The sequence below is a fragment of the Wyeomyia smithii genome, chromosome 1 (genome assembly GCF_029784165.1).
Source record: "Wyeomyia smithii strain HCP4-BCI-WySm-NY-G18 chromosome 1, ASM2978416v1, whole genome shotgun sequence".
NCBI lineage: Eukaryota > Metazoa > Arthropoda > Insecta > Diptera > Culicidae > Wyeomyia > Wyeomyia smithii.
The window spans coordinates 157,514,096-157,532,133 of NC_073694.1; the positions used below are offsets into that span (position 1 = coordinate 157,514,096).

Below are 18,038 nucleotides of genomic sequence, written 5' to 3' on the forward strand. Positions count from 1 at the left end.
GTTCATGTTGCATCCTGAAAATTGAAATTGAAATTTAACAAACAATAATACCCACTATCTCACTTATATTAAATTTGAATATTTTTTACAATATTTTCGATTTAAATTCAATTCGTCTTCGTTTCCAATAATGAGGATGTAGATTACGAATGATACACTTTTTTAGATCATCATCAGCACTTCATACAATTAGCACTCTTAGTTAAATTTTCGGTTTATACATTCACACGCTTTCGGAAATGTTTGCGAAAAAAGGAACTTTAAAAAAATGGGCCCATCGCAACACAAAATGTTTATCAGTGATTCAACTAACTGCGAAACACAATAATTGGTTCTTTTCCAAATCAGGGACCAGAATTGATAAACCTTTACAATAAGAGATGATTAAGAATATCCAAAAGGGTGCACAACAGCAGGAACTTTTCTTAAAATACAACAAATAACTTAAGGAGAATGGGATTTCAACTCGAGAGATTCAGTAAAAACTCTTTGAAACCCTAGCTTCTAAAATATCAGATTATGTTATTAAATAAGATTTTTGAACAATGATTCTGCGATATAAAAATGTTTGATTGTGTTATTATACTTCCTAACAACCTTTATAATAAATTTGAAACCAAAACTGAATGTTTTAAAAAGCTCATTTAAAACCAGATGTTGGAAACCAAAATGATTTGTATATACTTCGATGATCTTTTAAAAATCCGGCGTTTTGGTATTCCTAGTTTATTACTCAAATATTTAAAGTTGATTTAAGCTATAAATTTTTATAATAATTTTATTGCAAGGTTTTTTACAAAAAATAATTTTTTGTTATTATTATTCAACCGTTTTAGCAATAATGTGAGCTGAATCAAGTCCTTTTATTTTTAATATCTCTGTTAAATAATCGTTTTGCCTATGGCCCTCACCGGGATTCATTGTACAGAATGAATTATATTCTGGCTATACCGTTGCTAACAAAATAACGAAAATATATTTCGGTTCTGAATTTCTTAACCCTTTAGTGCCCAATGCCGCCATTTGGCGGGCTTCAGTTGAAGTTCCGAAAAGCTTCAATAAATACTTAAAAAATGTATATGATGGTTTATAGTGATTTTATCGGAGTCCGTTTAGAAATTAATTTGGGCACTAGAGGGTTAATCAAATTTGTAATTACTATAGGTGTGATTTGGGCGTTTGTGAACTATAATCAGAACATAAGACTAAGGGATACTGTGAGCATTTTGACCCCGAAGTGAGTTTGGGTCCAAAAAACTATTAAGAATAATTGTGCATACGTTTTTAGGACACAAGAGGATTTTGTTAAGGAGAACCATTCATTTACATCCAATATAATTTTTGGCAGTACAACGTTTGGAGTTCTGTCTGTCTGTCTATCTATCTGTCTGTTTATCTGATCCATATAGACATGGGAACTACTGAACCGATTGCCATGAAAATTTGTTTGTAAGGGTTTTAGGGGCCGAATTGAATAGTTTCATCGGTAAAAATTTCAAGCATAGTTGTTAAACTATAACCAAAGTTCAGATGTCAGGTGGTGCCACCCGCGGGGAATGAGTTACGAAGCACGAAATATTTCTGTGGTAGATTGACACCCCTCTCCGCTGTGGAAGGAAGGCCTCTCATACAAACGAAACACAAATATCTGTATAACTAGATATTTCATCAAGCAAGTAGGACTAAACTTGGTGTGTGGTGATTCACGAAAGTAAGAAATTTTAAAGTGGTAGATCGACACCCCTTCCTTTCCTAGAAAGAGGGACTCACATACCAATCAAATAAAATTTCTGCATAACTCATAAACGAATCAAGTAACTGGAACCAAATTTGGCATAAGGAAGTTTTGAGGGGAAGAAATGTTTTTAAGATGGTTCAAGACTCCTCCCTACTTTGGAAGGAGCGGTGTTGGAAAACAGCCAATAGTGACCAAATACCACCCAATATGGGTATTTCCGTAATCGACGACCAAAACTCATAGTAATGGTCGAATAGCTATAATCTTTCATTTTTCTCCGGTTTGAGCTTTTGGAGTGCACTCTTTTCATTTTGTCGACCAGTATTATTAATCAAAAGGCTTCAATAAAAATAAAGCAAATTGAACAATTTTTCCAGTCAATTTTTTATTTTTAAATATTTTTCATGTTACGTCGCATAACGTAACAACTTCGGAGTCCCCCTAACGACCCAACGAAAAAGTACGGGTTTGATTATTTTGAACATAGATCCATCCCCACAATTGAGCCTATTTGAAGCACTTTGCGTGACCCTTTCCGGAATAGGGTGATCATGAAAAACGACTTTATTCGATGTATTCTATTTTCAGAAAATTCATAACTTTTGAACCAGTTGATCGATTTTCGATTTTTTGGATCAAATTCTAGTTTTAGGATAAAATACCAAAAAGATGAATCTGTGTACTCTTATATGCATAATATATAAAACTATTGAAAATTGAATTTACTCAAATTCAAGAAATAACATATTTCTAAAAAAATTTTCATTTAAATGTGCCCTTTAAATTGAGACCAAGAGATATTTTTTATAATTGCCCCAAAAAGAATGACAATTAAATGAAAACATATTTTAAGATGAAAAACAATAATATCTTTGAGTAGAAGTGAGATATTCACGATGTCAACATTGCAAATTTTTCCTATTTAAACGCCCTAAAAGTTGTTCAAAGAGCGTTTTAAGATAAAAATTTAAATCAAAAAGTTAGAGCGCAAAATGTATTTTTTCAATATAAATCGGTTGTTTTCAAAGATAGAGAAAAACTTTTTTTTACAAAGTTACCTAAACTTAACGAAGTTATAACTTTGTAGAATGACTTTTTCTTCTATCTACAAAGATAAAAAAGTTAAATACTTGATTTCATCGAAAATTTGGGTCACCTAAATTTTTGAAAAGTTTTCAATAAGCGCTTTATCATATGTAACAACTTTGTAGAAGAAAGTTTTTCTCTAAAATATTACTATTGAGCTCTATACCCAAATTTCTCCTTAATTTCGGTTTCTGGACCATTGTGCATTGGTCAATAGAGGTTTTGCTTAAAAGCTCAAACTGGAAAATTATGAATGATCAAAGCTTGTAAATCTTTTTTGTGAATGTGAGTGTGATTAGTGTTAGCAAAAGCGACAAAACTGAAAAAAATATTTGCCCAAGCTCAAACCTGAAAAATATGGAGAATTAAAGTTTTTCAACCATTTGTGTGAATTTTGGTGCTTCTAGTGAGCTCGGAAGGGTGTCAAAATGTTACAGAGTAATTGATCAATGGGTTCGTCGCTTCTACGTACTCTTACGGGAAAACTTCTATCGAGTCTCGGAAGACTTTACATACTTCCGAGGTAGCTAAAACTATAATCTTTCATTCATTTTCAGATCGAGCACTAGGTTAAACCTGTAATGACAAATGGTCGACAAGAGCGGAAAAAACACTTAAGCTCAACATGTGAAAAAATAAAAGATTATAGCTTTTGATCCGCTCTGTGTATTTTGGTGCTCCTAGCTAAGTCAGAAGTGAGTAAAATTTTCAAAGATATAAATAAAGTTTTCCCGCAAGCAAACGTAGAAGTGAAGAATCCGTTGAACAATTACTCTGCGGCATTTTGATACACTTCAACTCTCCATATTTTTCAAGTTTGAGCTTGGGCAAATATTTTTTCGGTTTTGTCGCTTCTGCTAACACTAGTCGTGCTATCATTTTGTGTCTGCCTGCTGACACGTACGGTTGTGTGCACCTTTCTACTGTTTTATTGTCATATAAAATGGTTTCCCGAGTCTCAAAATTCAATATTAAAAGCTAACGCACTGTAGTAAAAAAAGCTTATCGCCATTTTTTCCAGGAAACCTTCAAAAGAATTTTCCTGGTTTGCTAGTACATTATCTTCTCCAAAAACACCGTAGTTCATTAACCGTAAATAGTATAATCAATATCGATGTTATGCTGTAACATATTTTTAGCTGGTTGAAAATAATAAAACCTGAAAAAATCATGGTTTTCAGTTTTCATAAACTTAACACACTGAAACACAGATTGCGAAGTTCTGAGACAACCTAATGCCAAAAATTTCAAAAAAAAATAATTTATTTTGATTTATCAAAAGTCAAATATAAACAAAGAAGTGTAGGATACATAAACTGAGCCAACTTCATCCATTGGACTAATTATGAATGTTACTAAATTTGACTGGAAGTCGCAATATCAGAGCACAAACTCGTGTTATATGCTTGGCTGCGAACGATGTTTAGCCATCCCATTTTTTTAAATATTCATAAATCTAAAGCTTTTACGTATATTTGTCCATCAGGTATGTTTCACAGCAATAGGTTCCTATCACCTGCCGATTGTTTATCTTCTTGGCAGACTTTTGAAATTCAGTGGTAGGTAGTACATTTACCAAGGCTATTTATTGCTATTATTATGCATAGTGAATAATCGATATTTTAGATGTTTCTACGGCCTTGAACCGAATTTCTCAGGCGTAACTTTTTTTTTCAACAATTCATCTGGTAATGTCTCCACCAAGTTGACGGCTTTAAGAATCCCAAACTTGGAAGAAAACTCTTAAACTTACTGTTAAGGGTGGTGCAGAGCAATTAAAAAAATTGACTAGCAATTTTATAACGTTAGCCAAGGAAGTTTAAAGAATACTAAATAATTCGCTCCTGCTGAACACCCCAACCTGGCATTGGAAATATCTACGATGCACGAAAGAAAACCATCAAGCGATGAAAATGTGTCATTCTGAGCTCCAAGGTGCGTTACACAGCGGTTTGTCGCTGTGGGATATTCAGGGCGGATGTTGGCCGGATATAGCCCCGTTGCATGACATATCTGTTTTTAGAATTTTTTTTTCTTTGGGTGGAAAAGAGAAAACTTTTCACGATGGACAGCATGAAGTTGTCAACATTCGCTAAATCGATGGAGCCTTTTGTACTCTCTAAGTATCACCGGCCCCATTGGCTGACCTCTACCAATCATTAGCACCAGCCTTCTTTTGGATATAATAGAACCAACCGGCTAAAGCCGGCTGGTGGCAGTATGTAATATATTCCTAACAGGCAATCGGAACTTGATAAACCGCAAACTAAGAGTGGGGAAAACCGTTTTCTCAAGATCGCTATGCTGGCTGGACGATAAAATGCTATACAAATAGTGGTGAAGCGATAGCATAGCCAGGTGCCAGCAAGTGACAAACTATGATTCTGATGGTTTAGGCACACTGCCAAACGCAAAGCCATGTTTTCAGACAGCTTTACGTGTAGACGCAATTCGGTTTCGGAATATCATTACGTATACCAGGAGCAATTAAATGAGGCAATCGAATAATAAATCGGACTACTTTTCGGGGAGGTTTTCCCGGATTTTGTGGAGCATTGACCTACTAAATGCGTGTTACAGACTCAATACTTGAAATCAGAAAATTATAAGGTTATTACATTCCGATTTACAAAGGATTGACATACCATAGAGGAAAAAAAATAGCTCCAATTTCTCTAGTTTTAGTGTAAACCAAATCTTCAATTCTTGTAGTTATTTAATGTTCATAGGCATTGAAGTAGAGTAACATTGAGACGAAAAACTGTTTTCATAAAGAACATATTTTATATCTCTGTCAGTCAGTTGGCCCTTATAAAAGTAACAGAGTGTCGCCACTCGGCGCCTCTTTCTCTATCATTTTGGGACACTTTCGTGATGAACGCAACGGTTGGCCTCCAGCAGAAAATCCTTTCATTTTAATGGCGATGAGCGGTACCTTCGTGCCAACTTGAGTCACAGTATCGAGAGATTGGGCCATAAAAAGGGAATAGAATTGTCTGCGGGTTCAAGTAGGTATGCTGGAAAATTGTACCACTATTAGAAGGTTCTGCTCGGTATTGAATGTAAACAGTTTTTTTTTGCGCGAACATCCACAGGTTGTTATTAATCTTCACTGGTGTTGTTTTTTACGAACACAGACCCTTTGTTTTGATAGAACAAAACAAAATTATTAGTGTCATCTACATAAGTGTATGACCCAAATCACGTTGGTTTATGATTTCTGGAGAGATTTTAGTGTCATTTTACCTACGTACGTATCCCTAAATTCAGAATAAAAAACATGTAGCATAGGTTGTTTGGAAGAGGCCGCGCACCCACGCACAAACAATAGTCACAATTTTGAATCTTGTCAATTCTCTTTTATGTCCTCGGAGTTGATAGCAATTCTCTTTTGACAATGCCGAAGCAATAGCTAAACTTTTTCAGAATCTAATCTCTGACGTGGCATCACTAATAAAAAGCTGTTACGAACACGCAACTTGAATTGGCAGAATTTATCCTATCTGCATAAGCATGAAACCGGCAAAAAGAGCTGAAATATTTGGACAATACTAACACGGTATGCGTCAGTCTAAAAAAACAGTGGAGTGGATCAAAATCTACTGTGGATTTTGTGAACCTACTGGGAGTGTGAATAAAATAATATTCAATGGATTTATGAGCAAACTTGATGACCGTCGTCGCTCTTGTGGTTCGCATGCTAAACTGTAGCGACTAATGATTGACGCTCGTGTTGTACAGTTTTGCTGTGTATTATGTTTTATATCCTTGATGGTGAACGAGGTGAAAATATGGTGATAGATTATGTACACCTCGTGCTGCAGAGGTTAAATGTTAGATATTCACATTGGACTTTACTTGACATTAGCAGATATTGCATGTAGTTATTATTTCAGTAGATAATTTGGCTAATAGTTTGCTGATCTTCTCGTATAGAACGGTATTGTAAACGTTTGTTTTTTAGACAATATAATTATTCATTTTTGATGAAAATCATAAGGCAGTTTTAGCCTCATATCCTCAGGAGGAGTGCGTCTTCATTTATTCACGTAGCTTCCTCTAATCAAAATCATATTTTGATCTGTTTTTGCTAAAATACACTGTTCAACACAGGTTTGGCCCATAAGCTCAAACTGGAAAAAATTAAAGATTATGGCTTTTTAAACATTCTTGTCAATTTTGGTACTCCTAGCCACCAAATTTTATTCAGAGACATAACATAACGTTGAAGTGACAAACTCGGCGAGCAATTTCTATGCGACACTTTGATGTAAGTTGACGCGTTTTGACAGGAATGGTTGTAACCTGTGCGATTGAAATTTTAGCATCGAGTGGAAGATTTTCTTAATTTTGGGTACTGCTGCGAGAGAGTGGATAAGTAAAAACTACCCTCATTTGGATACTCCCGTAAGATCGATATAGTCACATTAGATAAATTTGATAATTCTTTTGTCATGTTTGTGAATAATTAGGTTAGGGAAAGATAGGCCGGAATATTCCTCTAGCTGTGGAAAGTGGTGCTGAATTCGGTTTCGGCGGGTTTGTTTTGTGTTTAGCCCCGTCCACGTTTGTGTTGTGTAAAGGCGAAGTTTGTTCCGCTTTTGATGTAAATCTAATAAAGGTTGCCCCGTTGGCCCGTGGATTGAGTGCTATCGTGTTCGCTCACCGGATTGTATTAGCAGAGCTATTGGCTGCTCCCGACTAAACAACAAGGATCAGGTGAACGCTGCCTATTTTGTTTAATTTGGTTGGTTTTTAATTAAGTTTTCCAGCGAAGGTCCGAAATTCGATAGAGGTACTTTGCCGTCTTGTAAGCAAGACTCTGTCGGGTAAATAAAGCTGCCTTCAACAGTTAGTTATTTAATTAGTCTAGAGCAACCCCCACTAATATGGCTGAAAAACTATAATCTTTCTAGGGTAAATACTATGAGCTTTGGGGCAGCGTTTTTTTCACTTTTGTCGACCAGTGGTATCAAGAGGGACCTCGCAGCATTTTTCGTTGTAATGGAACAGAACATTTTATTAGAAACACTCAGAGAGAAGGAGAGAGCCCATTTTTATGTTGAAAAATTTCAAACATTCCAAATTGATTGAATTGATTGATCTTGCGATTTGTTTATTGTCTGGATTCTGGTTATATCCATATTGGGTGGTGTTCGGTTATTTTCAGCTGTTTTTCTGGCATCAATCTGATTCCGGAAATACCCATATTGGGTGGTATTCAGTTCTTTTGGTTGTTTTCTTGCGATTTGTTTATTGTCTGGATTCTGTTTATATCCATATTGGGTGGTATTCGGTTATTTTCAGCTGTTTTTCTGGCATCAATCTGAATCCGGAAATACCCATATTGGGTGGTATTCAGTTCTTTTGGTTGTTTTCTAGAAACTGAAAATGGTCATCTTTGGATTCAAAATGGTGTCCAGGGTCAATGCTTGGCTTCTATGCATCATCTCGATTACGGAAATACCCATATTGAGTAGTATTCAGTCATTTTTGGCTGGTTCCCAGAAGTTGCCATATTACAATTCAAAACGGTGTCTGAGGTCGATTTTTAGTTCCTTGCATCACTCTTGTTCCACAGATATTCAGATATAGATATTCATATTGAGTCACTTTAAGCTGTTTGCCGAAAACCGAAAGTCGTCATCTTGGATTTCAAAATGACATGTGAAATCAATTTCGGATAATTTTTAGACATCGGAAGTCGCCACCTTTGAGTTCAAAATGGCTTCTGTGAGTCATTCTGGTTTCTGAGATACTCATGCTGGGTTAAAATCGGCCATTTTTGGTTGTTTTTCAGAAACCGGAAGTCGCCATCTTGGATTTCAAAATGGCATTTGGAGACATTTTCTGGTTCCGGAAACATCCATATTAGAAACCGGAACTTACCATCTTAAATTTGAAAATGGCGTCTGAAGTCGATATTTGACTCCTGTGCATTATCCCTGTCATTTGATGCTGTTTTTTCGGAAAACTGGTTAATCTCTCCTCTTCCAGCGTACGGAGGAGTGTCAAACCACTATAAAAATTTGTGTTTGATTTGTGGGTATAAGAGGGGTATAAAAGCCCTCCCATCCACAAGTGTGAGAGTGTCGAACCACCATGAAATTATTTTCTGTTATCAAAAACCTTCACATGCCAAATTTGGTTCCATTTACTTGATTAGTTCTTAAGATGTGACAGAATTCTAGTTTCAGTTTTATGGGAGCCCTCTCCTCCACAAGAGAAAGGGGTGTCGAACCAACATGATAATATTTCTTGCTCCCAAAAACCTTAACATATCAAATTTGGTTTATTTACTTGATTTTTTCTCGAGATGTGAAGATATTTGTGTTTTATTTGTGTGGATCCTTACCCTTCCAGAAGAGGGAGGGGTGTCGAACCATTATGGACAAATTTTTATGCCTAAAAACATTCATATGCCAAGTATTGTCCCATTTGCTTGATCAGTTCTCAAGATGTGCGAAATTTGTGTTTTGTTTGTATGACGGAAGAGGGAGGGGTATCAATTTGTTATCCCTAAAAACATTCACCTGCCAAATTTGGTTCAATTTAATTGTTTAGTTTTCGAGATGTGCAGAAATTTGTGCTTCATTTGTATGAGACTCCTCCCTTCCAGAAGAGGGAGGGGTCTCGAACTACCTTAGTTACCTTTCTCGGCCCCTTAAACCTCTATATACAAAATTTCACGCCGATCGGTTCAGTAGTTTCCTAGCCTATATGGATCAGACAGACAGAGGTGCATTTTTATATGTTTAGTGCAGTGTTTAGTTGCAAGTGCAAACCCACAAAATACAGAACAGCTTTCACTTAACAAGCGCAAAAGAAATCGTAAAAGTATGCACAACACCTCAGTATAGTGTTATCGTTAATAATAGAAGTGCTAAGTAATAATGTAATACAGCAGACACCCGGACAACAACGCAATACATCGATTTTTCTGGTCGCAGTGAGTGGTCCATACAGAAAAAAATATTTCGTTGTTTACTCCAAATACTGATTTAATTGGCATACCATCTTTAGAAGAAATTTAGTATATAACGAGCTTCAAAGAATGACAAAAAGCTTTAGTTAAGAACTTCGCCGCTAAAGTTCTGTCCAGTTAGAATCTCGAAACACTTATTGTGTTGCAGCAGCACGAAACGTGAACGCTAACGTAGATTTCATCGATAACAACATAAATCCACCCAACTGCCCGCAGTTCAAGTCCATCGAGAGATTTTGGGCAATAATAAAGCGGAAGCTTAAGAAAAGTGGAATAAAACGGCTCGGGACGCAATTCAGATGACCAAACTGTAGAACAAATGTGCCAAGGAAGTTGACTCCGGAGGTGTGCAGCGTTCTATGGGAGGAATAAAAAAGAAAGTGTGAATTTTCATCAGAAACGAAGAGAAATGATTTGTGGTGTTAATTTTTCCTTAAAGTACAGTGAATTACCTTCGTTTTGATGTATTTAACCTTATTTGTACTTCAATCGGTTACCGAGATACAGATGATTTTAGTTTTCCGGCTTCTAAATGGACATAGCATTAGTGGTGCTAGAAAATCTAACTTTCCAGTCTTGTGTTTTAGGGAAACTGTGTCTCCAGCATATTGTGAATAATTTCGTTGTGAAAAATTTTGCCAAGAACATTTACCTTCTAACTTTTTTTTGTTTTGGAGATAAACCGTTTTCTAGTAGACTATTCCTAGATTATTTTTCTCCAATATCTCAAAAACTGTAGCATCTAGAAGGCAACAATGTTCAGCATACATTTGTTCATCGTCCAAACACACAACTTTATAGAAGACAAAAAAAAGATAATTTCTACACAGACCGAGTTATTGCCAAAAAAATGTTAAAAATTATAATGTTTTGTACACCCTTAGATCACAGCAAGAACTAGTAGACAAAACCTTCATAGAACGGATTATTATCATAACCATGCTACGAAAACAATTGAAACGTTTGTCCCTTCCAGTATCTCCATCGCCTAAGTTTTATAAAAAAAAACTTATTCAACTTTTTCGATGATCACTCTCGTCAAAACGTTGGCCAGACTGCTGATCGAAGCAAGCCTTTTTCAAATTGTAAATCTTGTATCGTCTATTGCATTGTTGATTCATGGCTCCTTAGTTATAGAGAAGGCACAAGGAACAAGATATCCGGAACAAAGACATCAAGCTGTATGAAGAACTTGCTGAAATATTAGTTTTTTTCCTATGAGATAAAAAATGGAACACATAAGAAAGTTTTCAAGAACAGCTCTTCACGTAGACTTACTACACCGTTTTCTGGAATCATCAGATCCAGTTATCAGTAGCTTAAGAGTCGCTCAAGACAAGCCACTTAATGAGCATTATATACAACTTTGCTGAAGACACTGTTTCTCTAAAATGCAAAACTGATAAGTTAGATTATGCAGCGCTCCTAGCCGTGAAATTTCGAAATAAAACTTATTGTCATTCTTTGAGGCTTTCGATATACCATTAAACATTGGTCGTTCACTCCGAAACAAATGGAATAGTTTTTAACATCATAAGCCTAGTTCAATTTGATGTCCTAAAGGAAAAGTTTTTTAACAATATCCAACCTCAATATTTTGTTTTATTTGCTCATAAAATTTATTTGATCTTTCTCTAATTGAATATAACACAAGTTGAATCATTGTTTTTTAATGAATCGAGCGAAATAATGATTTCTACCAGCAGTAGCTCTACGTCAAATCATGACCGTATATTTTGAACATCACCAATGGAATTGTCACTCATTCACATCACTCATCTGCACATAGTGTTTAATTCAACAAAATTTCATTGGACATTGAAAGAGAACCAGAGTCATATACGATTTAGCGCGTGATCCGGTTAATTTATTTTCGTTTCGCAATGTTTGCCAACACTTTTATGTTTTAGTGCAAAAAACGACGACAATAGAATTAATGATGTGTGTATAATTGGATTTTTTAATAGTTGCAGCTATTTTTTTTCCTTTGTGATAATGATTGCTATCGCATTCATTCAGTTTAAGCTACACCTCGCAAGCAATCAAACAAAAGCTCGTTTCTTTCACATTGTCGCTCATTCCAAATCCCGTCAAGCTCAGATTTCTAGATTCGAATCCTGGTTGATCCTGAGTGACACTGATATCAAACGAACATTATATCACGTCATTGGACGTTTGACGAATAGCTCGTGCATTTCTGTCTAAGTATGCTTCAATTTTGACACACTGTCAATGACTGCAATTCACGAGAAAATCGCGTTAAACGAGTTAAATTATTGGGTTTGCTGGTGCATTTTAATGGCTCCAGGAAATGCATGCACACACGCTCACCTAATCAATCATAAACGCAGAGGTGCCGAACCAATAATCAGTGCACTGCACTGGCGGTGTGGTTGCAACCTTTACGATCGTAAATTTTGTTATGGATTTCGTTTTTCTTTCTGCAATCCGTGCAATGTTGTGAGTGGAAACTATTAGAAGCATTTAAAGAAGCACGGTATCGCCTGGTTGCACTCGATGAAGTTTAAAAATCACACGGGAAGCGGGAGAATGTTTGGTTGTGCGGGTGCAGAGCTTCGATTTGTAGACCCTATTCGAATGCAGTTAATTTGCTTACAATTTGATTGAAGTTATGATAATAGACACGACTCCGGTTGGAAGCCGTCGCACTCGCTGTGTGGCATATCCTCACTGTCGAACTGTTCGTGTTCACTCACTGCACAGTGGGAATCCAGAATACTGTACTGAAGGTGAAACGGGATGCCAGTACCCGTTTCGTGCCTTTTATTATCCCACTGTTAACTGGATAGTTAGTCCTACTTCTGGGACAGATAAGTCGTTTGCTAAATCGATCATTACGATTTCCGCTATCGTCGTGAATTTATTTCTTTTTTTCACTTCCGCTATTCACTTTCACGAGGAACTTCAGTTTCGAAAGTTGCAGGGACGATGTGGGGCCGCAGTTTAGTTTTATTCCCAAACCCATTGGTACAGGATTGTTGTTAGTGGTTGTGCAGGCTAGTAATTGAAGATTATCTACGGCATTTGTTCATAAGTGAAAAAAAGACGACAAAAAGCTACACTGCGAAATAATTGTATCATCGATGCAGCCTACGAGCTGTCTAATTGATGTGGCATTTGATTGAATTAATTTGACGTCCATTAAAGGCGAAATTGATGTTGATAACCGTAACGAATCGATAGCCGAATGGTGGGTATAATTTTTTGGACAGGTTTTAGGAATTTGATAATAGCCTTCGCTGATTCCAACCTGCAGTCACAGTCCTATGGACACTTGCGCATTCAGTAATGATTAATTTTCAAAATAAACTATGTGCGAAGAATATTAATGACTTTTCATTGTGTTTTATATATTGTCTGCTACTAACGGTTTTATACATACTGACCAATGGTTTGAATCGCGCATAAATTGTTCAGCTTCTAACTTATCCGATGTTCCACTTCTAACTGTGCGTTTTCTACTTTCTTCCCAATTCATTACAGGCAATCGATAATCCATAATTAGTAGGACGATTATGGCCAATGGTGCTTTGATTCCGAACAGCGACTAAGGTGCGGGTAAGTTGAACTAAATCTTTGTTCTTTAGGTCAAGATCGAGATTAGGTAAACTTTTCTGCTGGCGATCGGAAATGATTTAATCAAAATGCTATGTAAATGATCTGTAGTTCAGATGCTTAGTTTGAAGCGTAATAAGCCATGAGGCGAAAACGCTTCAGAAACTTATTAAAATTAACATGAATTTTCTCATGCTGTAATGCTGCAGAAATTGATTCTAAATTTTCCCGTAAATGGTTCCGAAGTTGGAAAACACTAAAAACAAGATTAACTGAAATGTATATGTCATTATGGCTGTCGCAATAAATTTAATAGCTTTCCTTCAAACCAGCAAAGAAATAGAAATACCTGCAAACGCCTTTATAGTCTAGAAGAAAACGAACGAAATATAATCACAAATTATGCTTCGAATGATTGAAAACGCGAGATAAATAATCCAAAATCTATTCTAAAATAACTTCAAGCAAAACAAAATAGAAGACCGAACAAAAAATAGCCTGAACTTTTAGTCAAAAAAGTTCTGAAACCAATAAAGAAATCATAAAATGGCCAAAACAAAAATTGATTGTGAATTCCTGGAAGAAATTAAATAAGAGACCTGAAACAAAAAGGAATCAACAGTTAGTTCAACCGAAGCTGAAATGATAAAAACTTTTCTACAAGTTAGAAAAAAAAAATAAAAATAAAATATATACAGTTGAAGCCCTCTATTACGACAACTTATATAGCGACAAATCTCTCTATGGCGACATTCTCAATGGTCCCTTCTGCTTCATATTCAGAAAAAATATTCGTTTTATTTCGACATTTCTCTATAACGACGGTCCCTTGCGATGTCGCTATACAGCGATTCGACTGTATCATATTGAACTCAAACTGCACAAAAACACTCCAAGAAGCGAACTGACTGAAACCATTTTTAACAAAAGTAAGAAAATATTATTTCAATTTCAGTTCAACAAGCTCTCAGGAAAACGAGAAAATCAAAATAATGAACGCCAGGAAAACACTTCATTCTTAAAAAACTTTAAAACTTTAAAAAGTTTCCTAAAGATGCAAAAAATATCAAATGCTTAAGCTGAAAAACATCCCCAAAATCTAGAAAAAGTCGAAAAAAAATCTTGAATGTAAGTTTAAGTGACTAAAACACCCTAAGGGGAAAAATAAAAATTCTAAGAGTGCATCTAAGGTAAAAAACCGAAAATGGAGGAATGATAAGTATTTTTTTAAACCGGTCAAAACTCTTCTAAACAAAAAAAGTTCTCACTGTAGTCCAAAAATGGAAATTCTTTTTAAAAGGTAGTCGAGATAAAAAATGAGTATGATCTTTAATTTGGTTCGAATTAATAAAGTAAGTCTAATGAGAGGAAAAGGACAAAAACAAAATGATTCGAGTTCTGCAAAATGGTTAGACAATGCTTCTGAATGAAAGGAAAGGCCAACATAGAAATTGATTAGAAATTTTGCTTAAAGTGGTACCATAGATGGATGACAATAATGACAAAACTTGAGCTTGAGCTTGAAAGACCGTACATTTCGTAGTTGCTTCACCGTGATGGATTTGAGTTAGTAAAGTTGTTCGAAAAACCACCGTGAGATGGCTAACTTGGGATTAATTTATCACCTTCAATGTATAACATTTCATTAGCTTCCACTTTGTAAAGATCGATTACAATGCTGGCTATGTCCTTACGGGCGTTAGGGAAGGAAAGAAGGAAGTGTTACAATCGTTGTTGCCAGAGATTGAGTTTACTTCTGCATCTCTAACGTCTCTAGCGGAAAGGTAGGCACTTCTTTATCACCGTGGTCAGTGACAAATTTTTATACTTTTACCTTTCCCTCTAGACGCTTATTTTTTATAATTTCTAGTAGAGTCACTCTACTACTCTTCTTTGACGGGCCTCGTTTAGCAACCCTGCAAAGTACCGGCAATTATAACTGCCTGCGATAGGAATTCCTTCGGTTGTCCCGATCGATGATGAGAAAGTCACGGTGCTCATTTCAACTGTCTAAAACATTGTTCACGGTTGCCTGAACGTGATTTATGAAAAAATGACTTTTTCAAGCTAAAAAACCACCTTTTAACACTTTTTGAAATTCTGTTCGATTTTTGTAGGGTTATTTTTGAATATTTCGTATGGTTTAGTTTGGCACCGCATTCAGTTATTTGACTCAGAGAGTCTACTAAAAGTCGCAAAAAGTGATTTTTCCGTAATTTTTAGATAAACCCTTCAAAACACATAAAATCACATTTATCAGTCAAGATCAGACTGCAAATCGGAATTCATGATGAAAACTTACATTCAAGAGATATCTTACCGAAGAGCTAAGGTATTGGCATTTTTACATGTGATAAAAAACTAAGCATTTTGCAAAAAATGCCACTGAAGCTTAATATCTCCATTGCAGTGTTTTATTTTGCCGTTTTCGTGCGATTAATTAAATAGTGATTCAAATGTTTATTATAGTTTTAGCGTATGTTAGGAGAAGTTTCAGGATTTTCAGGATTTGAAAATGCATCTTTAAATGTATAAAGATGGGTGATCAATCCACCAATGAGTGAGGTAGAAAATATACTTTTTAACCAGATTGAGATAGACGCGAGGTGTCTCCGACCAAATTCTAGGTTATCTTGAAACAAGAAACTTTGCACAAGACACCATGTTTCTATCTACATATGTTACATATTACGAGCAACATAAAATTCTCTATGAGGAGGCACTAGAAATAATGTAACAGCTAGGTCTGGTCACTGTTTAAAATGAAATCAACTCCGTTTACTTACTTAATTACTCAGGTTTATTCCGCTGCTTTTGTCCCTACTCCCTAACGCTCTTCTTCTCTCAACTCCACTCCCCTCTCTCCCCGTTCCAAGGTTCTATCTAATAGGTGCACCCATTTGTACTTTTTCGTAGTGATAGATTCCTACATCCCACTTTATTTTTATTTTTTTTTTTCAAAATGGGGCATAGTCTTGGAACTTCTTGGGAGCCGACCACCTCCGCTTCTCAGGTACACAAACACTTGTATCATCTTCGCTGACCCTAATTGATTTGTGACCTTCCGATACAGATTTTGAAAAGTTATTCTCGTCACTCCTTTCTTGTTCTACTGACGTTCCTGGTTGGTCTTCTTTATCTTCCCTTCTTTGTGCATCTTGGACCTGAGCTTCTGCTTTTTTTAAATGTGATACGTAGCGTTTATATTCGTTTCCCGAATTCAATGATTTTACCGTAACTTCTGATTCCTTTCGCTTGACAACTTTGAACAATTCCGAAGAATAATCTGTTGCCAATTTGTTATCTTTTCTCTGTCGTTTAACATACACCAAATCCCCATTCTTAATTTCATTCCTACGAGCCCTTCGTTTGTTACCTGAATACACCTTTCCTTTCTCTTTAACGATTTTATCCCGATCCCTCACCATTTCATCTTCTTCTCGTTCTGGTATCGAAGGCAGCTTATTTCTGATCCTACGCCCAAACAGTAGTTTAGACGGAGACCCAGTAGTCGGGTGAGTTGTAGAATGATATGCCAGAAGATATTTCCGTAACTCTAGACGCCAATCCTTGCCCAGCTCCTGCGAAATTCGCAAACGTTCCAAGATGCTCCTGTTCTGGCGTTCTACTTCACCGTTTGCCTGTGGCCAGTACGGTATGGTGTTAACCAATGTGATGTCAAATTCCTTACAGAATGCTTTAGGCTCTTTACATTCGCTACCCAACTGAGGCCCGTTATCGGCTCTCATTGTAATCGGAACCCCGAAACGACCGAACATCGTTGATAGCTCTCGGATTGTGTTAGAAGCAGTAATGTCCCACATTTCCACAACTTCTACGAACCGACTATAATAGTCCACCACCACAAACAGCCATTGACCTTCCGGCAATGGTCCCAGAAAATCGATAGCTATTTCCTTCCAGGGTCCATCCGGCAGCTGCTTCCTTGTCATGGGTTCCGGTGCATCTGGTGCAGCTACCAATATGCATCCACGGCAGTTTCTAACAAAGTTTTCTACTTCTCTGTCCATTCTGGGCCACCACAATGATAAACGCAACGTTGATTTCATCATTGAAGATCCCAGGTGACCTTCATGCGCAATTTTAAGAAACTGAAAGCGTAACGCTGTCGGAACAACTATGCGGTCTCCCCGTAACAGAAGATCCCCTACTTGGCATAGCTCATTAGCGAACACACGAAATTCGATTGGCAGTTCATCGCGTTTATCTCGTTCAATAATGTCTAAAATCTGCTGGATTTCCTCATCCGCTCTGGAAGCTTCTACCATTTGTTCCCATGACACAGTAACCGCATTTGCGGCATAATCAATTATCTCTGTAATCATAATTTCCTCTTGCTGATCGAAAGCTACCGGTAGGAGAGTCGACAGTCTCGACAACACGTCTGCTTGGTTTTGATCGCCTGGGATGTGCGTTACTATGTAATCGAATCCTTGCAAACGTAGCACCCATCTTTCAACTCGGGCACAAGGCCGCGATCGCGGTGTAAACAAATAGATGAGCGCTTTACAATCGGTCAAAATTTAAAACTCAATCCTATATAAGTCGATGTAAAATTTTTCGACACACCAGACTAGTGCAAGAGCTTCTTTTTCAGTATGACATTACCGTTTTTCGGTGTCCGTCAGCGAT

At 36.5% G+C, this 18,038-nt stretch overlaps 2 protein-coding genes across 5 annotated transcripts in view; one reads left to right on the top strand and one right to left on the bottom strand.

Moving 5' to 3' along the window:
• The window catches only part of LOC129725066 (tubulin polyglutamylase TTLL5), a 73,926-nt gene that overhangs the window by 16,916 nt on the left and 38,972 nt on the right, over positions 1-18,038 (top strand). For 2 of the 4 annotated variants that reach the window (XM_055680489.1, XM_055680495.1), the window contains exon 2: positions 13,314-13,388. The gene's annotated coding sequence lies outside the window, so the exon portion shown is untranslated. The remainder of the gene's footprint in view (positions 1-13,313; positions 13,389-18,038) is intronic. The other 2 variants (XM_055680504.1, XM_055680512.1) reach the window with 1 other exon arrangement.
• LOC129717300 (uncharacterized protein K02A2.6-like) lies at positions 16,343-17,731 on the bottom strand. Its single transcript, XM_055667165.1, has one exon. It carries the CDS (start codon positions 17,729-17,731, stop codon positions 16,343-16,345), a length of 1,389 nt encoding a protein of 462 aa, XP_055523140.1.

What these genes read in the sequence shown, in the direction of transcription:
- LOC129717300 (XM_055667165.1), bottom strand. Translation starts at nt 17,731, where the DNA reads ATGATTACAGAGATAATTGATTATGCCGCAAATGCGGTTACTGTGTCA.